This window comes from Echiichthys vipera (genome assembly GCF_963691815.1).
Source record: "Echiichthys vipera genome assembly, chromosome: 13".
NCBI lineage: Eukaryota > Metazoa > Chordata > Actinopteri > Perciformes > Trachinidae > Echiichthys > Echiichthys vipera.
Genome location: NC_139838.1, coordinates 16,207,960 through 16,231,445, shown reverse-complemented (window position 1 = coordinate 16,231,445; position 23,486 = coordinate 16,207,960). Strand labels below are relative to the sequence as shown.

At 42.5% G+C, this 23,486-nt stretch overlaps 1 protein-coding gene across 7 annotated transcripts; it reads right to left on the bottom strand.

Annotated features, from left to right (window-relative positions):
• nfyc (nuclear transcription factor Y, gamma) lies at positions 1-22,908 on the bottom strand. Of its 7 annotated transcripts, none has more exons than XM_083925444.1 (12): positions 22,826-22,908; positions 11,713-11,822; positions 11,483-11,554; positions 10,178-10,291; positions 8,090-8,185; positions 6,787-6,963; positions 5,046-5,087; positions 3,961-4,029; positions 3,324-3,476; positions 2,887-2,991; positions 2,728-2,787; positions 1-1,357 (listed from the first exon to the last, which is right to left on the bottom strand). In XM_083925444.1, the coding sequence occupies exons 2-12, from the start codon at positions 11,809-11,811 to the stop codon at positions 1,238-1,240; spliced, it is 1,107 nt and encodes a 368-aa protein (XP_083781570.1). In that variant the 5' UTR covers positions 11,812-11,822; positions 22,826-22,908; the 3' UTR covers positions 1-1,237. The 7 variants fall into 7 exon arrangements, with proteins under 7 accessions (XP_083781570.1, XP_083781575.1, XP_083781574.1 ...); XM_083925449.1 differs by having other exon boundaries at positions 11,483-11,551; XM_083925448.1 differs by having other exon boundaries at positions 11,713-11,819; positions 22,826-22,869.
• Positions 22,909-23,486: the final 578 nt, after the last annotated feature.

The window sequence follows — 23,486 nt, the reverse complement described above, 5'->3', positions numbered from 1 at the left end:
TCTTAGACAAAGTTATGATTTTTTATTTTTTTCTCACAAACAAAAGAAAATGCTTACAAAAAGGAACATCAAAAATAAAATTGTACCTATCTATTGCATGTCATGCTGGCAGTTTGAACTACATGCAAAAACAACAATAATAAGAACATGGATAATAATCATTACTGTACAAAAATATGGGGGGGGGGGGGGTAAATGAGGCCAACATCCTCTCAAAACCAAAAGAAAAAAACTTGTATTGGGGTGGGGGTGGGGTTCTATAAAAAGGGTGTTGTTTTTTTTTTTTGCTCTAGAGTCATGGGTTTGTACATGAGACCTAAAGCGGGGCACAAGACTCCAAAACAACTCGCGTAGATAATGAAACTGCATAGAGGCAGAGATGAGATTACCTGCTCTACAGATGGGTTTATAAGAGTGAATGAAAAAACAACATGGAAGAGTAAAGATGACTGTGGCGTGGGCACGCACACACCCTCACATACACAGTTAAACTATACAGTGTGAAGCCCTTAAAACAAAGTCTTAGCGCTTCACCGTCAACATGGAAAAACGACACAAAGGAGAAACTACATGAAATTATCACTGAACCTTATAATCTCGAGATCCTGTAGATTGACTTGCTGTAAAAAGTGATATCTGAGGTATATGGCTTTGTTTTATCCAACTACATGGAAAACAATAAAGAGTATGATTCATGTTTGTCCCAGAAGGAAAAGCAGGAGGTGAAGAATCCCACTGGCTACCTTCAGCCACACATATATGCCAGGAGCAAGTCATGTAGACAGAGACGCACACAGTTCGTTTTCCAACCGGAGAGCAGAAAGGAAGGCGCCAGGAATAAAGCACACACTATTTTATGTTTGAAGAATGTTTGAGGTTTGGACATGAGATGAGAGAAAGAGCAGAGTTGGTCTGTGGAGAGACTGGTGTCAGGGACTGTGGCAGTGGATGCATATTTCTTCTACAGATGTGGGTGACAGAAGTACAAGAAGTCAACAGTGTCTCAGCATGGATGCAACTTAACATGTCATTTTGAGTCAATCAGTGTCCATTTGTTTTTATCCAGTGTACTAATTGCAATACAAAAAAAAGTGTTACAAGATTCCAGATTCCTCGTCTACATGAGAAGTGCTTAAAAAAAGTTTCTCAAGCGTCCTTTGTCGAAGTTGGTGACATCTGTCGGCATCACATGGGCTGGTATGCATGTTGTGTGTGGAGAAAAGGTTCCTGGTTGAGCTCAGTCAGTGCTGACCTGCGTGACCTGTGCGTCAACTGTCTGGTTGGTGGACTGAATGAACATTGGTTGGGTGAGCTCCTGTCCTGCTGGCATCGTCACCTGCTGAATCTGATACAATTGCTGTGAAACAGAGAGAGAGACAAGAGAGGCTGAAGGTCTCTGAGTGGGTGGATTTTGAAGGGAAGACATACAACTACAGGGCTTGAGACAGAGTTGTTACATACAAGGTGTTATTTGCTAAATTATTTAAATGAAAAACAACATTGTTGGTTTAAATGAATTATTTAAATTTGACCACATGGCCATAGCGTGGTATATCTTTTCAGAAATATAGTGGTTATTCTTAATAGCATCTTTTTAAAGAAGAGTTTGAGAATGTGATGATTCCATTTTATACATATATACAGTACATACACATATATACATATATATATATAAATCCAACTGTATTAGAAATTGTATTCATCATTTTATCAGGGTTCCTACACATTTTCCATTTCAAAAATCCAGACTTTTCCAGACTCAAATTTCCAGACTTCTCTGAGGATTTTTCAGTCAATCTTAAACATCTGAATACCAGTTGTTAGATGTTTATTATGTAAATCAATGGTTTTAAAATCCTTTGAACACATATGTTAAACTCTGACTATGTATGTTAGACATTTTTACCTACGTAGTGTAGCTCATATAAGTGAATGAACTCCAAACTGAGACATGCACAGTATTTTGTTCGAGCTAAATGCTAAAAGAGTTAAATGAATAACTGAACCTGCAGCCTCTACAGACAGTAACAGTAGGGATGTAAAATTAACCAGGAACTGCAAAATTAAACATAAATCTTTGTTTCTTTGGCTTTTAAACATAATATTTTATTACATATTTAAATAATGATAATGAAAATAAATCAAAAACAAAATGTAGACGACACGTGGAAAGATTCAATAAATGAGAATCGCAGTTGTGCGGTAACCATGGTAACCCAACACCATTCTACAGCCAGCTTGATTAGTTTCTACAGGTCGCTTATGTTGCGTTAGTGAAGCTTGTTTTGATTTGTATATATTAATATATTTTATTTTTAGAAAGTGAGATAACAGTCTAGAAACAACACAAACAATTTCCCATACTTATCCAGACATGGAAATAACTCAAATTAAATTCCATACTTTTCCATACTGCATAGGAACCCTGTTTTATAAAAGATTTCGGTCTAAATCGAATTCTGACTTGGAACATATTTTGTGTTTTCTGTCTGATGTAGCTAACTGTTATTGGTGGCTTTTCTTGGTGAGTACAGTCTCGCAAGACATTTATTTTATTTTATTTTTCTTCAAGGTGCACACGTCAGCTGTTTCACAGCTAGCTGTGTGCGCTTGTTAAAATGCTTACAGAATAAACACATAAAAGATGCAGCGTTCAATATTTAGCTGAAAATGTCACGGTCATTGTTACAGCTTTGACACATTAGCTATAATAACTGCATTTTTTACCTGTCCATCAGTAAACTGGTTGAATTGCTGCTGTCCTTGCTGTACATCTGCCTGTGTAATCTGAAAATAAAACAAGTTAAATTAAAGAAAGAATGTTAATGCTCAGATTTTAGATCATTTGTTTAAAAAAAATGCTATTTTTGGTGCTATTATGATTACCTGCTGGGTGTTGGCGAGAGTCTGAATCTGTCCTTGGACCACTTGTGCTCCAGACACAGGCTGGGCTAGACGAATGTATTGTAGCTGGCCCGTGTTTATTTGCATCTACACTCAACCAACACAAGGGGGAGACAGAGTTTAGTTTGGTGCAAAGGTCATTTAAACACAGAGGTCACAGCCATTTTCCTGCTCTGGACAACAGCAACAACAATCATCTACTTTCCTTCTGGTGAATTGTTAACTTTGTAAAACTTATGGTTGATGATTCCCATCAAACAGTGAAGGATGGATAATCCTCTAAAACACAATTTATGTGCAGAACTACAATGTCACCATGTCCAACATGCAGCAAGCACAGACTTCTTTAGCCTTTTCATCCACTGTTGTAGCTTATTTGCACCATCATTAATTCCTCCCATCCCCATCTTATTTCTAACCGGGATTTGCTGGATCTCTCCTGTGTTGGTGATGATCTGCTGCATGACCTGCATGGTCTGTCCTTGGGCTTGAGCTGTCTGAGCTTGACCCTGGGCAGCTTGGACAATCTGTACCTGTTGGCCCTCACCCACCTGCATGGCCACAGGTGCACTCTAATGGAGAGAAAGTGGAGAGAAAAGCAGACAGAGAGACAGACAGAAGGAGACAGAAGTAACATATTAGCTGTTGAACAACAACTGGTTAAGGCATGTAGTTGACACAATGCAAAGAACCCGAAAATGCCTAACTTTCCTGGAATTAGATGTTAACAATGAAACTATTGTATTCTTAAACTTCAAAGGTCTGTTAAAGATCGTAGGGCAAGCATAAAAGATGTGGCAACAACGCAGGTTTTGAGACCTGTCTTTGTCTTCTGTCTGTCACACTATCTAGGAGAGGCCACCAGATCTCATGCTGCTGTCACCCCTACAGGCATCAGTCACCTGAGCAGGATGGAGCCACCACCTATGTGTGGCCTGGCAACAAGCAGTGGCCTGTGTGTGTGTGTGTGTGTGTGTGTGTGTGTGTGTGTGTGTGTGTGTGTGTGTGTGTGTGTGTGGTTAGTGAACATGTAAATGCACATTTGAATGTGTTTACCGTGATGGGTGTGCCCTGTGATTGCACCTGCACTTGCTGTAACTGCTGCATGGTGGCACCTTGCAGCATCTGATGGGCCGACAGAATAGAATGAGAAAATGAGAGAAAGACACACAGTGAGAAAGCAGCGACTGCAACAACTTAACACGTGAATGTAAGCATGTGAAGTGTGTGCGTAGTAAGCTTAAATGCTAGAGTAGCAAATGATGAAATAAAAGCAGCAAATTATATTTGATGGCATGTTTATGAATGATAAAGAAGCTGAGGTGAAATGTCAGAAACAGAAACTGTGGTTTCAAAGCACTTAGGAGAGAGTTGCTGACCTGAGAAATGAGAATTGGTACAACAGTGACAACTAGTGACAATGAAAGCTCTGCACACAGATGATAAAAAAGGGTATGAATTGAGATCTCTGCCCATCATCTTTTCTTTGTCTTCTTTTCATTCTTCATTCTAAAGTCCTGCTAACATCTTACTTCATAGACCTAATCTCTAGTACCAAACATGGCATGTGGTAGTGGCAAGCTAACCAGCTGTTCTACATCAAAAAACACTTATAATATGGCTTAAATACCACTTAAAGAGCTATTCCTTACATTCAACGCAACATTGGGGGAAATAAATTAGAACAAGCAGGTTGCAATGAAAAAAGGATCGAGATGAAGCTTCAAAGCGGTCATTTAATCTTGAAAACTTTCATCTACTCCTTTAAAAGGCCCATCTTTTATAGTGCTACCTTGTAAAAGCCTACAGTGGAGTCTGTGTAAGGTGAGTGTCAAACTGTGACCTCCCTGCTCTCAGCGGGAACTGCAGCAGTAGCAGTGCTAGTGAATCGGGACAGCTCTAAACGAGTATGACAGCTCAGCTAAAGGCAGTCTGCTGAAGCAGCATGAAGCACCACAGCAGCACGACTTCAGTACATGACATGCAGAGACCAAGCTGGAAAGAGAAGGTGCTCAGCAGCACAAGTAGTTGGGAGTGAGATCATTAGAAAGAATTGAAAGGTGTCCCTGAATAAACATTTGTTAATACTGACTGGTGAAAATGGGTGTGATGGGTGTGATGGGTGTGCCCTGTGACTGCACCTGCACTTGCTGCAACTGCTGCATGGTGGCACCTTGCGGCATCTGATGACCCGACAGAATAGAAGGAAAAAATGTGATCCAGGGGGTCACACACGCTCCTCAACACTCTATGCGCATCTGTGTGTGTGTGTGTGTGTGTGTGTGTGTGTGTGTGTGTGTGTGTGTGTGTTTATGTATGTATGTATGTATGTATGTGTGTGTGTGTGTGTGTGTGTGTGTGTGTGTGTGTGTGTATGTGTGTGTGTGTGTGTGGGGGGGGGGGGGTTGGATTAATTGAGAAACAGTTATTGATTCTCAGTAACCAAAATAAAAAGCACCAGCAATGATGAGAAACATAAAAACCTGCTTTTTTTAAATAATTAAATGACTTTCTCATTTTAGCTGTGCGCTTTACTCATTAAGCAAAAGGAGAGACAAGAGAGGCTGAAGGTCTCTAAGTGGGTGGATTTTGATGGGAAGACATACAACTACAGGGCTTGAGACAGTTGTTACATACAAGGTGAATGTGGGTGTGAATGGTTGTCTGTCTCTGTTTGTCTCTATGTGCCCTGTGTTGGACTGGCGTCCAACCTCACGCCCGATGTCAGCTGGGATCGGCTCCAGCCCCCCCGCGACCCCGTTGAAGATGGATGGATACATATATATATAACTTTTTTATCCAACTGTATAAGAAATTGTATTCATGATTTAATCAGGGTTCCTACACTCGGATATTAAACATTTGAATACCAATTGGTAGATTATTATTATGTAAATGAATGGTAAACTGCTTGGGTGTTTTATGTTTATAAACATCTCATATCCAAGGGAAGTCTCTCTCATCTTCAACCACTTATCCGGGGTCGGGTCGCGGGGGCAGCAGCTCTAACAAGGGACCCCAAACTTCCCTTTCCCGGGCCACATTAACCAGCTCTAACTGGGGGATCCCGGGGCGCTCCCAGGCCAGTGTGGAGATATTATCTCACCACCTAGTCCTGGGTCTTCCCCGAGGCCTCCTCCCCGCTGGACAAGCCTGGAACACCTCCCTAAGGAGGCGCTCAGGGGGCATCCTTACCAGATGCCCGAACCACCTCAACTGGCTCCTTTCAACGTAGAGGAGGAGCGGCTCTACTCCGAGTTCCTCACGGATGGCTGAACTTCTCACCCTATCTCTAAGGGAGACTCCAGCCACCCTCCTGAGAAAACCCATTTCGCCCGCTTCCTCCGACAACCTCGTTCTTTCGGTCATGACCCAGCTTTCATGACCATAGGTGAGGGTAGGAACGAAGATTGACAGGTAGATCGAGAGCTTTGCCTTCTGGCTCAACTCTCTTTTCGTCACAACGGTGCGGTAAAGCGACTGCAATACCGCCCCTGCTGCTCCGATTCTCCAAGGGAAGATTCCAAGGGAAGTGCAAATTCTTTTCAGACCAAATTCTCTGCAGGGTTTCAGAGGGCATGCATGTGCAGTTATGTGCCCTGGGTATGTTCTGAGGTTCAGTGTTTCCTGCAGGTGGGAGAGTGGTCAGCTACTGAATATGAGCTAATATCAATAAAACCAGTTGTAAAGACCCCAAGTAAGTTGTGTGTGTGTGTGTGTGTGTGTGTGTGTGTGTGTGTGTGTGTGTGTGTGTGTGTGTGTGTGTGTGTGTGTGTGTGTGTGTGTGTGTGTGTGTGTGTGTGTGTGTGTGTGTGTGTGTGTGTGTGTGTGTGTGTGTGTGCGCTTTGTGGAAAATGTTATTGGTTATAGGCTCTTCAATACCTGTCCTTGCTGTGACTGAGCGATGATGATCTGTCCAGGCTGGATGGTCGTGGCTGTTTGTGCGCCGGGTTGCTGGCCCTGTTGTGCGCCCTGCACCTGTACAGCGCCAGGCTGCTGGGCCAAAGTAAAGTAGTACTGCACCGGCTCTGCTGGAGCTACTGACTGACGCATCTCCTCCTGTAGAAGACACGCACGCACAAACACACACATCGGAGAAGGCCTATCAGTCCATTACATCTCCATGAATTATTTTAGGTGTAACGGTAGAGGGCAGATCTGATAAATAACTGATGGGAAGTAGCTGGGGAAAAGAAATATAATCTGGACATTAGAGCCATTGCAACTGGTCAATACCATCGGGTGCAGGCCTAGGAGGCATCAGCCAGAACAATAGGCTCAGTCCATAGGTCCATCCATCTCTCCATTAATTGCATGTATATAGGTCCTGTTTAAGTGTGTGTGTATTTTGGGCCTGTGTGTAACATGAATAATATAATAACAGTGAAAAAAATGAATTTCCCCTTGCGGGATGAAAAAAGACATTCTTTTTTTCTTTCTATACTAAAACAATTAATGTGACAGTTATAGATATACATGTGTAAACGCTCTCTCTGGCCACAATAATGCAGCGTCAGAGTTTGTTGGCATTTAGTTTACTCAGCATAGTTCAGCAGGTGACGTGCTCGCTAGCATGGGGGCTTGCACTGGGGTCTAACAATGATCAGAAATTCAATTATCAGTAAACACTGACCTGCTTCATAACTGACTAATGAGCAGGGCTTCATCTTGATGGGATTTCTCCATCACCAGAAGCGTAAACACCCTTCTCCCAGCTCCATGACAACACAGCTGAGAGTGTAGGATGTTTACATGCCTGGAGACAGTCTACTTGACAACGCATTTAAATATCTCACTCCTCCATCTGGTATCCTACATTTGTATCCAGTACATCAATCTATTGCCTGAGCAGAGCGCCACTGCAATATGCTATTATGTGTAAGAGGATGTCCTCGAATGCTTGATAAAGTTGTGCTCTTCTAATTGTACGAACTAGTGTCATCGCTGAGGTTGGCTGTCAGAGGCAATAAGATGCTGCAAACATCCGACTGAAAGCCCTCGCTGTCCAAACCCCAGCTTCCAGTCAAGGATGTTTACAGCACCTCCAGGTTGCCAACAACGGAGAGGCATCTTAGATGAAGGCCATGTTTTCTTCTGTGCTAACTTTAATGTAAACACACATTATTTTCCAGAAAAACTAATTTCTGCTATTTGCCCTGTCACTGTGCAGTGTGTGATTTCCTACCTGTCGTTTCGGTGGCTTCAGGTCGTCTCGGGGCACAATGTCAATCAGGAAGTCAAACTGGTCAAACTTCGTTATTGCCATGGCAATGTCGTTCCTCTGTAAACATAGCCGACACAGAGGGTCAAGTGATGAGGTCAGAGTTTAATTATGCTGATTCAATATATGCAGCGACCTATATATAAACATGCCTCAAGGCCTAAGGTCAACTCTCTCAAAATAGCCACACAAGAGGCTACTGTGGAATTGAAATTAAGTTCCCAGTAGTACTGTAACACGTATGAGCTTTGATATCTGAGTTCAAACAAAGAGAGGACTAGTTGAGAGGTGAATAGACTACTAAATAATCCTTTTAAAAAAATATTTTATTACTTTATTTTAGGTATTTACATTTCAAGTTATGAGTTACAAGTCATCCTGCCAGATTTATATATTTTAACTGTGTATAACCAAATACACATCATAAAGGGGATGGAAGAGAGAAAAAATGTAAAAAAAAAAAAAAAAAAAGGAAGACAACATTAATATTTGAGTAAAAAAATGTCCTTTTCCTGTTACACCTTCTCAAGTCTGAGGTCTTCTATGATGGTGCATGCATTAAATAACTTTAAACTTCAATGAGTCACCTTAATTTATTTCTATAGACAAAACAACCAATTGAGATCATTATTGGCTAATTAAACAACAATATATCTTTAGTTTCAATATGCCTTATGAAAGTTCAACAACAGTCAGTAAAGGAAAATGTGTTCATAAAAAAAAAAAACAGTAACCCTCACATCACAATCATAAACATGGTTACGTGTAATGGGTGGAAATGAACAGGAATGACGCTTTCCTGCCCTAATGAGCACAGGCTTTGCTTTACGCCTTCCTATATCCACAGCAGTGTGCTGTCTCTGTGGAATTTTCCACAGGATATTGGCTGTCAGGACCCCCCATTGTGACCCTCCCTGCACTAGAGGCTATTTATAGGAGCTTGATTAATATCTGGTAACACCAGGTCACATCTACACTTGTTCTATTGGTGAGCGTTGCTATGGTGACCTCAATTTGGCGTGCCCTCTTCACAATAGGACTCAAGCTCTTCATGTGTGCATGTATGTGCAAACATGTGGAAATGGAGGATGCTGGGTTTTTTTTACACATTTTATTAGGTTCAACATGTAATTAATATGTTACACAACACCTTACCTACACAGTAAATGGAGATTCTATTGAAAGCATGCAATGTGGAGTTCTTACACCTGAGAGTTTTGTGCTAAAAAAAGACTCTGAGACAAAGATAAGCCAAGACAACAGCAAAGTGAACTCACTTCCAAAGTAGGTCTTCAATTTAAGACTCCTCGAAGACTAACTATGATCAGAGCGATTACACTGTCTTTTTTTCCCCAATTTCTTTTTCTACCTGCGCTGGCATACGCATACACACACACACACACATCTACAGGCTGCTAATCTCTCAGAGGTATGTGAATGGATAAAGTGGACTTAAGGGCTTTTATGTTCTGCTCCACAGTCTTCCCCTCTTGACATCCAGGTGAGACTCTTGCCTGGCTTTCCCAACTGTAACCCATCAGCGCTCTCACATTTCTCCGCTTCCATTCACATCATTCCAGAGTCCATCTTATTCAAGTTTGGGACAGCGGAGCGGGCAAAATGGCACCGGAGGGAAAAGTGGGTCAACGGTACCAGCCTGGCTTTGCTTTCAGTCAATGGAGGGAGACAGAACTAAACAGAGGGATAGTCCTCAAGGGGATGCTGGTATGGGGTCTCACAGACACAGGCACTCAGTGAAAAGAGAGCATCAAAGCAAAAAGACACCCAAATGATGCAAGGGTGTGGGAGAAGAAAAAGGTGGTAGAAATGTACGGAAGGAAGGATGGAAGGAAGAAAGGAAGGAAGAGGTAATGTCAATATTACAATAGATGAATTTGACAATCCAACAAATAGGGTAGGAAGAGAGTAGGAAGACAAAATTGACAGGTCAGTACGTTTAAAACAAGGTAAAACGTGGACACGGGGGGACATAAAGGGGTGAAAAAAGGGTGACAACAACAGAGTTCATACATCTCTATGAGTGTATCTGACCTGTAGCGTGCGTCTCTTGTTGTCCTCGGTGTGGATCCATGCTCTGAGCGTGAGCTCTGTGATGAAGATCTGAGCTGCTTTGGCGAATAGGACCGGAGCCTCGGCACTGATCATCTGTACAGGGAAAATGGGAGTTACACCTTTCCTTAAATACACCCACAGACATCTAACATCATTCATTTATCAGCTATAAGGTCAATCACTGAGGATGTGGGGGACAAATGGCTGCATCACATTCACAGAAGCAAAAAAACTAAATAAATGCTGTTGTTTGTTTCAAAGGACAACATAATAATAATAAAACAGCACTCAAACAGAACTATATTGTTTAGCAGGAGAATGCCATGATTATTCACAAAACACTTGAATATTTCTATTCTTTTCATCACCGCAATGGGCTAACTTCAAACCTCTGTCCCTAATAACGCCTCTTCATTTGTAAAATCACTGGTCTGCAGGCCTCTAGTGGCAAACTGCTGAGCTCCATTTCTTCATATTGAGTGGAACTGAACTCTCAGACCACGCCACATGGTAATTGGTTAAGTGTATGGACACAAATGTGAAGCTTAAATGTACAAGATGGTCTATAATAATACCACACCACTTACTGTAGATGTAAATAAGCAGTGAAAGCTGCTGTGTCAGGGCTGTAAGAAAGGTTCTGCCTTCAGATATGTTAGTGATCTACTGATCTCTTTACCACTTATCTGCAATGTCAAGCAGGATTAAAAACTGAACGCAGCTACATTGCTTTAGCAGCTTCTTTAGGACACAATGCCAGTGCTTCACAAGCCACTTGCACAATCAGTTTTGTTATTCCACATTATGATGCTGTATGCACACTGTTAATGTTTTGATGTAAGCCCATTTGATATTAATAATGGACTTCTTATCAACAGACAATGCTGAATGTGCAAGAGCTGATAATATTTTTCCATTATGAAAAAAGTCCAACAGGCCATTTACAGGCCCTTAGTGGTGCCCAGCAACGCAGGCCACAAACCAATAACTTTGACAGAATACAGGCGTCAAATTAGAAAACATTATCCGTCAAGTTTTAAGGCATTAAAATAACAAAATGTTTGCAATTAACTAATTTTAACCATAACATGGAGATATCATGATCAAAGAAAATACTAAGATTTCTCAAAAGTGTCATATGCTCTTATGGTTTTGGTCCAATTTGTAGTGAATTTAATTTCTCGGTTTTATGAAAGGAATAATACCGGAGCTATGTGGTTTCTTTTACAACATACACTACAATTATTTTCTGGAAATGGTCAGTTGGTTAGACTGTCCCCTTACCTTCACATCCTCATCCAGCTTCATGATTTTTTTGATTCGAGCTAGAGGCAACTCCTGCACGCGGAAATCCTTCTGGAAATAAGGGATGTGTGGTCAGTTAGAGATACACAATAGAGCACAAGAAAGCTGCTCTTCAGTATTTGCATGTTTGTATGTTTGAAACCATATAAAACTATTGAATTTTCTTTGCATGGTATGTGGATGCATGTCTGTTTCAGGGGACGGCATACCACAGTCAGGTTCCTGATCTCTTCCATGACACGAGGCCAGAAGGACTGCAGGGTTTGCTGGGCATCGCTGCCCCCAGCTCCAAACGCATCTGCGGACATCCTCTGCTCTGCTGCATCGGGGGGGGGGGGCAAAAGGGTCATTATTAGCAAACACAAAAACAACGACGCGATATGATCACTCAAGACAGGTCACTCGCTAAGGATATAAGACACTGGGACACAGAATACAGTGTCCGACCAAGCCAAGCCTGTTCTACCCAGAGCTCTTCCCGTGTGTCAGAACCACATATCCTATCGTGGCCTATAATTATAATACTGTGAAATCTAAAATAGAGCCCAGACAGGCTTCTATTCTTGTCCTTGTGGGATGTTAACATGCCCAAGAACCCACCACCAGACTGGCTGCACACTCCCAGATTATGAATGGCTCACCTTAGGCACATGGCTGCAGCTCGCAAATATGTCATGTACAAGTCAAGCACTGCTGGTGACCCCCGTACAGTGAGGACACACATTTAAGAGATGCACAAGTTTGTGTCACAGAAAAAAAAATGTCAACAACTGCATTCCAGATTTCTGATGGATTCACATTATGAAAACACACATGATAATAAACTGACACAGAGCTGCAAAGGGAAATAAACCAACTGTTACACATGTAGACATAAAAGCCAGTGCTTCTACAAGGGGCCTGGTCATTTGAAAGAGGATCCAGCAGGTTACTATGGCATGCCAGGAATCTTCTGGGGGAATATTGGCCTGCCTGTCTGAGCATGCAGAGCTTGGAGTGTCTGGATTGCACTCTTTCACTTTCTCCTTTTTCTCCCCTCCTCAGTGAAAAGATTCACCAGAAGAGAGAAGAAAAAGAAAAAAAGGGGGGACAGAACAAGAGATGAGTGTGTGGAGCTACTCAAGAGGGACGGGGTGTGTTTGTGTGTGTTGCTGAGGGAGGGGTGGTGCCTTGTCCAGTTCAGCATTAATCCAGCGCTGAGACAAAGTGCCAAAGGCTTTAACAGGGGGAGGTAAGAGACAAACAGGGCCGCAGTCAGACTGCTGTGCAAACTAGCTATGTGGGTCAAACAAGACAGAAAGAGCAGAGAGAAAGAGAGGGACATGACAGAACAAAAAAAAGAGAGTATGTTAGGAGAAGGAGGGGGCCTCCTTTTTATCTTCTCTTTCTTTTCTCACTCTGGGCCAACAAGCATGAATGGCTCCAGCTCTGGTCAAGCTGACTGACCAATACAAAACAAAAGACCTTTCAAGCACTCCATCTAGTGTCTCCCCTGTAACAGCGGTGTTGTAGGGGATTGTTTCGACTCTGGGTCCATGTCAGCTCCTTTATTAATCCCATTTAAGTGCAGTTGTAAATATTTCACATAGGTAAATCATAAATCTAAAATATGTGATTGATTTTTGACAGGAAAGACTGCTTCTCTGGCAGTCGTGGGAGTTACTGAATAATATAGAAGAAGCACTGCTGCATCCTGTTCTATCATTCAGTTTTTTCAGCAGAGAGTAGGCTAAATCAATGAGACAGAATGGCAGCGGGAGGGTGGCTTTATATAAATCAATCAGGCAGCTTGTAGCTATGGCATGCCGGGCTAGTGATTGACCTTGACAATGTCTCCCCTTCTCTGTCTGACGCTCCAGTGTCCAGTTGCATTTCAAGGTTGATTGAAATCCTGCAGTCACTAGAACAATCCCAGCATTCCACTGGGCAGGAATGACTGATGGGAGTTGTAGTTTTTCTCCTCTGCCTGATGGTCAAAATGACCTCTGCCGATCAGGACCTATATGTACTTTGCGGCACCATGCCCATGCAAATATGGTGAACAAAATAAGAACAATGAGAGCCATTTGTTTGTCCAGCTTAACAGCATTTTACCACCCGTATCAGCACTTTATCTTGTGATAAGTTTGAACAAGACAACCTTTTGTATCTGTGTGTGTACTGTCTGCCAGCTCGCGTGGTTCTCTCAAACTGGTAGCCTGATAAGAAACAATAATCAGGGAATTCACTTAACAGAATTGCACACAACCATCAGGCTAATGGCCATGGTAAGAACATGGTAACATTGTGGCCCAGATGAGGATAGAGGATTTAAAATAGCAAATAATTTTTAAAAAAATTAAAAAGCAAAACAAACAAATCAGCCCCAGCACCTTCTGCTCTTTTACACATAAGACAATTCTCTTAAGGAACTTCTCTCTTTTGTTATAAACAGAGAGAGTGAGAGAGAGAGAGAGAGAGAGAGAGAGAGAGAGAGAGAGAGAGAGAGAGAGAGAGAGAGCGAGAGCTGTTATTAAATTAAACATACACCCCAACCCCCTCTCTCTGACCCTGTGACCTTCAATTTAAATACACAACCATGCACTAACCACAGCAGCAGAAGGCAGGGGGCAGAGGGGAAGTCAACATATGTGAGAAGGAAGAGAAAGCAAGTGTGACGAGAGGCTGCAGCGCGAGAGGAGTAAAAAAAGAACAAATATGAGTAAGAAGAGAGCGATTAGTATCAACATGCCTTGAACGTTGCTCCTCCGGCTAAGCTAATGCGCTCTACCTACAGTACGCCAATATTACCCTATTTCCCAAGGCTTTGCATCAATGGAAAGTTTGCGTGGGAGCCTGCTGATGTCTGACACACAAGTGCAGTTATGTCTTCTGCTGACTTCTGCAACACCTTCTATGGTCTCGGGTCTAGTCTTTTAAACAAAAACACTGACTGGGGCAATCCACCACACAAAGAAAATTAATTTGGAAACTCTGCAAAAGCTAATAAATGTCAACGTTGTAAAAGTTGTAAAAGGTCTAGAGGTTGACGAAGACAACTAAGCCGTTGTCAAGATAGCTTATTTTATCTGCAGTGATAAGTATGATTTATTTCTGTATTTCAAATCTCTAATCTATAATTTGAAGTACTCCTTAAATGGAAATCTGTACTAAAGAATTTGCTAAAGCTTGTTAGTTCAGTTTAGCCCTTAATATATACGGTAAGCATTGTAAGTCACTCTAAATATTGTCTACAGATGAGGTGAACATCGTATTGCACTTTGATTGATGGGAGCTTGTTATTCTGGATAATACCCTGCATCATTCTGTTGTAATGAACCTGACAAGCTCATCTCTGCTGTGTTGTTCTAAGCTGCTACTGTATGCTATATTAGGGTACATTGTGATGTTTTGCACTGTGCGTTTCTCCTCTCCTCTTCCCTGCGGCTCTGTTGTCCTTCATCAGGTCATTGAGACAGGGAGATACCGGTGTTTGGTTTCCCACCAGCTCTGCTGCTGTGTATGCTTGTGTGTCTTTGAGGACAAATGCGATGTCTGTGCTTTGTCCAACGCAGCAACTTGCTCTTCCTCCTTCTGTGGCTCTACATCTCTCTTCCTGTCTCTTCTCCAGTACTTCCCATCTCTCTCTGTCACTCTAGGCAGTGCGTTTCTCTCTTGCTCTGTCTTACTTACTTTTACCTGATCTCCTTCCTCCAACTTCTCTGAGAAAGTCAATGCTGCTCCACTTGCAGCAGCTGAATCAGCGCTAATGTTGTTCTGCCAGCTCAGTCCTGCATCCTACCATCTCTCATTCCTCCCTCCCTCCCTCTCTCACTAAATGGCACGTCACATCAATTGGCCACTCACAGCAGCATCAGCGCCTCGCTCAAACTCTGACATCACCTTACTTTACATGAAACTTCAATTCCTTCCCAAATGCACCTTACAGCAGTGAAGAAAACCAAAGAATAGGTTTATTAAGCCTTACACGTATTTCATCTTTTAGATTAGTAAAATAGCAAGGGAAGGACAACGTTCTCAGTGTTAAATTCAGGCATCAAACATAGCATTGTTGTAAAAGACACAGTACATCTAAGTGAATGCAATAAATGGCATTTGGTTCTGCATTTAATTGCCCCCTTAATGACCTGACAGTTTGCGTAAATTGGCTTGATTTTGCTGAGTGTAGATAGGTAACGAGGCATGGCAGTTTAGGACAAAGCGGAGGCCTATTTGAGGCAGAAGAGTGAACTTTTCCCTGAGGTGATTCTGTATCACATTGTCATTGTGCCGAAGAAGAACTCATCTTATCTTAGATCTTTCCCTGAAGCCGAGCTGACACTTCACATTGAAGCATGTGCACCGACTGAGAGGACCTGACCCACACAGAAATAAAAGGGTCATATACTGTACCAAATGAATATGTAAATACTATGGCAAGTGTTATAATGTGCAATGAGTGGGAATTTGAACCTCGGTCACAGAGGAACTTTAATCGCACAGCTCAGTGAAATAACAAATGTACCCATTTGGTTGATATGTCTGCTTGATTTGATGATTAAATTAATCAGTGAAAGGCTGTGAGAAAGTTTTTTGTTTTAGATTATAGTCAGGTAATCAAAGATAGTTTTAAAACTAAATTAATATTAACAACACCTTTTCAATTTAATTATGTTTATACATAGACAAATGAAGATTAACTATGTTGACAAATAATAGGAGGGGACGACAAAGAGAGGGGACTTAAAGATGATTATTTCCCCCCCATACTATGACCTTTAAGCAACCGTACACATTGTTACTAACAGTTAAAACATCAGGCTATACAAAGAGCAAAGGTGACCATATTAACTGTTACTATAATGTCTCTCTATAAGTGATTAAATCAACCGAAAGAGGTTTTTTTGTATAATTTAGTACCAGCTATGGTATGAGCTTTCCTACACTGACATGTCTAGCAAGAGGTCAATGCCCACATGCTGCTATGTGAAACTGTCTATAATGCAGAATGGGCAGTTCTGCGGGAAGGTCACTAAAGGTTGAAGTCTGCTAGGTTTTAACTGGACTCCTAACCAGAAAGACAAATGCAACACAACATACATTACCATCAACCAGGATATTAGACCACTGAGAATCTACCTAATGTTTAAATTTCAGTATGTCAGTTTTATTCAGATGTACTATACCTGAATAGATGGCATAAACAAAGCCTGGGAAACATATGTCACACTGACAAACATTCATTTTAAATGACCGCCATAAATCAAATGGGGTGTATTTACAAATCTTGAACTATTACAGTGTTCACCTTGATTTACTCAATCACAAATACCACACAGAAAGAAACTGGCACGGATACAGCATACAGGGTAAATGATCTACTCGGGCAAAACAAAAAAACAAGAAGTTTCCAGCCTGGAATTACAGATTAACTACTGGGACACGCACAGCATTTTCACAGATGTTGGTGCAAATGTTTTGTGATTAAAAAAGAACAGACACAGGGTTATAATGACAGACGTGCTCGCTGTGACCTGCAGTGCAACATCCCTTTGGCCTGACTGGACTGACAAGCCAACCAAACAGCCCTGTAAACTTTGCCCTTGGTTCTGCTTCGAGCCAACTCCAGGAAGTGCTAGTCACTGATCTCCCAAGGTCATTCAACAGAGGAGAGAGAGAAACCAGAGAGGGAGGAGGGAGAGAAAGAGATGAAAGAGAGAAGGGGAGGGAGAGTGGGGGGTGTGGGGGATAGAAAAGGACAGGTTTTTCAACTTTCACTGCAGCACTTAAGTGACCCCGGTGGTTCCGGCTGTGTACTTTCTAAGAAGCTTAATAAAAACATCACATACTGTACATATCAGCTTTGTTCACTTCCTCTCATCTCCCTCTACATGTTTCCTTCTCGTTGCTGACAGAGAGACTGCAGGAGCCAACCTCACATTCCTGTGACCTTCATCCAATGCTAGGCCCAGTCTCTGGCGTCAAAGTAGGCAGGGCTAAAGCTACCTGCATATTACATGCTGGCACATAGCTGACTCCCCCTGGCTGCCCACACTGCCTTTAGTGACAGTGTACACATGTTAAAACACAGGAGGGGGGTGCAAGGGCAAAAGAGTGAATGCAAGGCAGTAGTGGTCACCTTAGTGATAAGCTGCGAGGCCTAGCTATGTCTAAGTGGTTTGCGTGTTTCGTTTACTTTTTCCTTCAACTGGTGTGCATATGGTACAGTACAGGGTACAATGATATTCAAATTTCATGCCGACAGCAACCAACCCTGGGATTTGGCAGCAAGAGCTTCAACTTAAGAGTTATTTTTAGGTTCCCTCTTTCGATCTCCCTCTCTCTCTCTCTCTCTCTCTCTCTCTCTCTTTCCCCATCGGGACTTTGTTTTGTCAAAGGCACCAATGGAAACTTTCAATTAGGGAGCAAGGGATGTGCGAGAAAGACAGTCAGAGGCAAGTCAGAGAAGAGGAGCCCTCCAAAGATAACATCAGAAGAGATCAGATCAAACTATTAGCCTCCTCTGTCCCTGAAGCTGACAGGCTGACAGTCTGGCCCATCTGGGCGTCGGGTACTGTCAGGGAGGGGAGCCTGGGGGGTCCTGAGGTCACTGCAACCAGCTGCACCTCCACCCCTTGGGACCCTTGACACCAACAGCAACAACAACACCAAGAGATATTCAGTCTTCCATATACAACAAATCTCCTTTCAACATGGATGCCCTCTTTGCCTATCAGCTCTGCGTCACTGTCTGGCGCTAACGTGTAAACAAGGACGTGGGGGGGGGGGGGGGGGGGCCAGCACCGTGAGGCACTGCGACCCCGGCCCAAATATCAACACCACTGAGACTGTGACGAACATCTGAGCACAGAGTCAGAGCTCGGAGGAGAGACTTACATGCAGTCGATAGAAGGACATTGGGTATATGTCAATGTGATGGTGGCCCAAAGTCAAAACACAACAAGTGACAGTTACTTGGAGAAATTAAAGAAATACAATAAACATGCAATACAAACAACAATCAATGTTTGTCTTTTTTTTTTTAAACACATTCTGTTCTGTAAAAAGCATCAATGCCGTACTGAGGTGACAACTGAAGGACATGGATGAGAAACACACACACGAAACACGCAACTCCAGTCTTCCAAGGAGAGTACTACAGGACAGGGAAGGGAGGGGGATTGAGGATGGCTGTAAAGGACAGTCTCATCACTGCAGAGCATGATGGAGACAGAAACATCAGAAAGTGAACAGAGGTGAACAATTAATTCAGAAACTCACAGCCTAACTAACTTGCCAGGTCTCTATGTGTGTGTTTTTAGCGGTCAGACTTACCCCTGTGCCCTTCATGGTAAACAGTCTTCCCTGCTGAAGCAGAGTAGAATAGAGGGAAACAGATAGCCGCGTTCGAGTCTCCTTGAGAGCAGCAGCGGCATCAGGAAGAAGAGGCACAGAGGTTGACAGAAAAACTCACTCGTGGCTCCTTCACTTCCTACAGTCCCCTGATCGTATCAACAGACAAAAGCACTCTGGCTCCACTGGATGGCTTTAACAAGGACTCTCAGCCTGGACATACAGAGAAGAGCAAGCCCCCCTTCTTCTACCCCTCCCCCCTTCTCTCTTCCACTCTCCCTTTACACATTGCCCCGTCTCCTTCAGCAGCCCCCCAACGTCCTCGTCCTGCCTAAACATACAGCTCCGTCTATTCTGTTCCTCTTCTGACCAAGTCCCCCCTCAACTCACTGACCTTCTCTCTTTCTCTTTCTTTTCTACTCTCTCACCTCTCTGCCCCTCTCTAGCCAGTGACCTGTGCGTTTGTCTTTGAGCTGACCCCTGGCCGGGCACAAGAAAGAGGGCGAGAGGGACTAGAAAGCCAGCACAGCAGCAGGCAAGAGCGCAACAGCAGGCAAACAGTACAGCGGCACTCCCGACACACAGACAAAAATCTCTAGCCTCCTTCCCCTTTAACATTCAAGAGTAATCAATCTAGCATGCTACATGATACTCAAACCCCGCCTCACACACAACTCCCTCCTCACTCTGACTTAGGCAACCAATGAGAAGACAAGGTCCTCCTATGCCATTGGACGCTGCACGCACTTATCAGCTCTGACACATCCCCCGTTCCTCCCCTTTCCTCTGTCCAACCCCCTTTTACTGACAGCCAACTTCCTGCTCTAAGTTACCTTGAGCTGCAGGATAGGGGTCAGGGAAAAGAAAAGAGGAAGGGAGTAGAGAAGCGAATAGGTGAAAAAGAGCAAATAAAGTTGTGGAAAGCTCTTCGGGGAGTGTGTGAGGGTGTGCTAGTGGTGGCTTGCCTCGGCATTGTTTGTCTTCCGGCGGTCCCTGCCTCTCCTGCTGCTGGACGGATGAGAAAGGTTCCACGGGCTGTTCTCTGACAACTGCTCTCTGCTTATTTACAATGTCAAACTAAATGTCTCCCACCGTCCCGCCTCCTCTCTACCACTACAGGCTGACAGCACAGTGATGCAAGCAGCTATGCTGGCCCTCACTGGCTAAAACAAGTGCCAGAATAGATGCCGCATGTTGCATCCACATGATTTGAAGTACAAACGCATACTAGGCAGACTCGCCGTCTCATACGTGTGCACAGGTATACATGCACTCACACACACACACACACACACACACACGTTTGTCCTTGCTTTCTCATTCATCCTTGCTCACAGTCACACACCGCAAACATCTAGCCTCTAACCAGCCTACTTGTTATGTGATTCATTGTACTGTTAACATTAGGCTAGCAGAGGAAAAAGTCATTATTCGTTTAGAATATAAATTAGTTGAATTAGACTCTATTCAACCAATTTTCATGACTCATGTTATGCAACTTACTGCAACCACAATATTAATCAAATTAAACCCTTATTGTGGTGTGTCAATCCAACGGATTACTATAAACAGATCATTGTCGAGGAACAAGAAGAAGAGGAAGAACCAGCTGACTGATGAGCAGTGAGGGAAGGGAGGGGGGTGCAATTGATTCTCGTCCTATTTGTGGATAAACAAGACTTAAGAGATATGGGCGAAAGTCTGTAAACAAAGACATTGTTGTCTTGGCCCCAAAATACTACGCTCACAGCAACTTCCACAATTAAAACGTCATCAAAAAACCATGCCAGCAATGTCATATAATGCCCTTCTTGTTAACTCATTACTGGTTTAATGTGTATACTTTCTAGAGAGCAATCTTTACTTAAGAGCACCAAAGCATGACACCGCTGCTCGTGTGCACAACTCATTGTGTTTACTGCACTGTCAATGGCATCAGTAATGCCACATCTAATATGCAAACTCATAAAGACACTTATAGCTTAGAGAATAGTGTCAAGAAGTGACAGAAATTGAAGGTGTGTGGCAATGTTATTTTGGTCATATTTAGCCTTAAACTGATGACTTTTTCAAAGAATGGTGGTATGATCTGAAGCTTTATGCTGCACAAGCTTAAGAGATAGGGAAAGAGAGCAAACCTGTCCCATCAATGAAAAACCTTGAGGGGGAGGGGAACCGGAAGGATGGAGAAGGACAGAGAGGAGAGTTGTTACAGTATGGGAGGGGTAGAACAAGTGGAGAGAGGGCGAGATAACAAGATAGAGACTCAAGAGAAACAGAGCTAAATGTTCCCTTTTCTATTTTTGTGAGGAGCATGGGGACTAGAGCAGGTACTACAGCCATCCAGTTAATGATTAGAGCAGAGCTGCACAAAGATTCATCTCTCCAGCAATTCTCTGTAATTGTATTCCGGCTACCCAAAATGCCTCAGTAACGACACCTGGCAAGGTCACCATATAAATGAGACCTTCCCATGACCTGTGCTGCCCGTAGCAGGGACTTGTTTGCTCTCATTGAAGCTGTTTAGAGATAAACATGCACCAATCAGATTAAGGGTTTTTATAAACACAGCACCCTCAGGGTAGCTAGGGCCAAGCTATGCTTTCACCCACAAACATGTAGAAACACATGCATACCCGCATGAATGGTTAGCCAGCTGACTTACATATAGGTTACACAGATTGTGAGAGAGCAGTGAAGTAAGGACATAACATGAATATACATCTTCTAGATGAATAAAGCAAACTAAACTGTAGGAAGGCTACAAGACTAAACTGTTCACAGTATGTATTCACTGCTAATAATGGATAGGGAGTGGTGAAGCACCTTACAAATTGTTATACACACTGGGGATATAACAAAGAGATGGTTTTGTTTTCTATATCAACCTACCATGATGGTGTAATTAATCCCTCCGTGCAGTATTTCCCTATAACACATTGCTGCCTTATACACTTTTTAAAATTGATATACCTTTTATATATATTTTATATTTACTGTAGATATTTGAGTATTCATTGCGTTTCTGTATTGTGTGCTTTTCTTATTATGGCATCTCAAATTTAAATGATCCATTTATCTATTCATCTTTATATGTATACAGCTTCATGTAGGGTGCTTTTTTCTGTTTTGATATTGTAAAGCTCTTCTTTCCTTATTTAAATCATGATAGATGTGCATTAAGTTTTTATCAAGACCTGGAGTGTTGCATTCAATGACTTGAGTGAGGTAACAAAGACACACTTAATATTAACATATAGATAGCGATGAAACGCACACTGCATTTACAGTGGTAGTAGTAACGCGTTACCCTTTAATACGATGTTGCACTTTATGTCGCTACAGCACACATTCAGACAGGACGAACAAAGCGGCGAGCAGGGTAGCAGTCAGGAGCTAGTATGAAATTATAAGACTACAGTCGCTTGAATGAACTAGAAAGCTAGTGTTAGCTTGTTGGAGATGCACACGAATGACTGTTAAAGCACAAGTGGCCATCCGCAGTGTTATTTTATCACCGTTGGACAACGAGTCCTGCCATCAACTCAAAGTTTGCGGAGCTTTTCCAAAGCTAGGAAGAAGCAGTCTAACCAATAAAGACAACGTTTGGATCTGTCCTTCAGACCAATCAAACCTCGGACTAGATTCCACCAATCAAGGTTTTTAAGGGCTAAGTTGGTTTTGCAACAGACGCCATTCGGGGTCCGGTAGAAATGGCCAACACCGTCTGACATTCATTCAGACAAGAGCCAACATGGCGGACACAAGAACACCAGTTTCCTGACCGCCCGTGATCCCTTCAGCGGGCCACCAATAAGCGCCTCAGAGAGCGGGGAGGGAAATGGCGCCTGTGTTCATCTTCCAAAACAATCGTCTATTGGTCAAGAACAGCAAATGAAAAATAGGCCACGTAATTGCTCACAGTTTCACCCAACAACGGGCGGCTTTCTTAACGTTCAACACATAAACGTAATTTCATTTCTTACTCACTTTGTTTTACGAGTACGAAGTGAAGTCCGGCGCTCAGCGTATTATTTATTTTATTTTGCTAGCAAGAGGAAACAAGATGGCTGCTACTCGAACCGGAAAGAGTTGAAGTGGGTCGACGTGATGACGTTGCAGTTACGTTCACTAAGCGCTCTTCATTCAATTCGCTAAATCAAAAGTGATAGGGGCTATAATCAATAACTAATAAGTATTATTAGTGTCCATTCAAAGCTACAATGACTCCAATTTTAATATGACTGTTTACATCAGCCAGTTGAGCGATATATGCACACACACCAATGTTCAATAGTACAACACTAATACAGTTAAATACATGCTGTTGCTGTTGCTAATACAAACAAGTAGAACCGCTGTGAATTATTTTTTTTAGGGTTCGACACCTTTTCCAAGGTAAAAATTTAAGCACTTTTAAGGTCCATTTCAAGCTTTTCCAGCACCTCAGGCCTCTGATAATAAATGACATATTCTACAAATACATACTGAAAATGATCTGCAATTTCCCAGCTTGGGATCAATAAAGTATTTCTATTATATTATTTCACCTTTTTATCCCATTAACAGAGATGGTATTGTGCTATAAATAACAAATTCAATTAATTTGTATTCTATAGCTATTTGTTTTGAAATAAATGCAATGCTGATC

Excerpts from the sequence above, each read along its gene's own strand:
- nfyc (XM_083925444.1), bottom strand. The coding sequence starts at position 11,811 with ATGTCCGCAGATGCGTTTGGAGCTGGGGGCAGCGATGCCCAGCAAACC. Across the intron at positions 6,964-8,089 it reads TGAAGCCACCGAAACGACAG|GAGGAGATGCGTCAGTCAGT; the intron begins GTAGGAAATCAC and ends TGTCTTCTACAG. Across the intron at positions 1,358-2,727 it reads ACCAGTTTACTGATGGACAG|CAATTGTATCAGATTCAGCA; the intron begins GTAAAAAATGCA and ends TCTGTTTCACAG.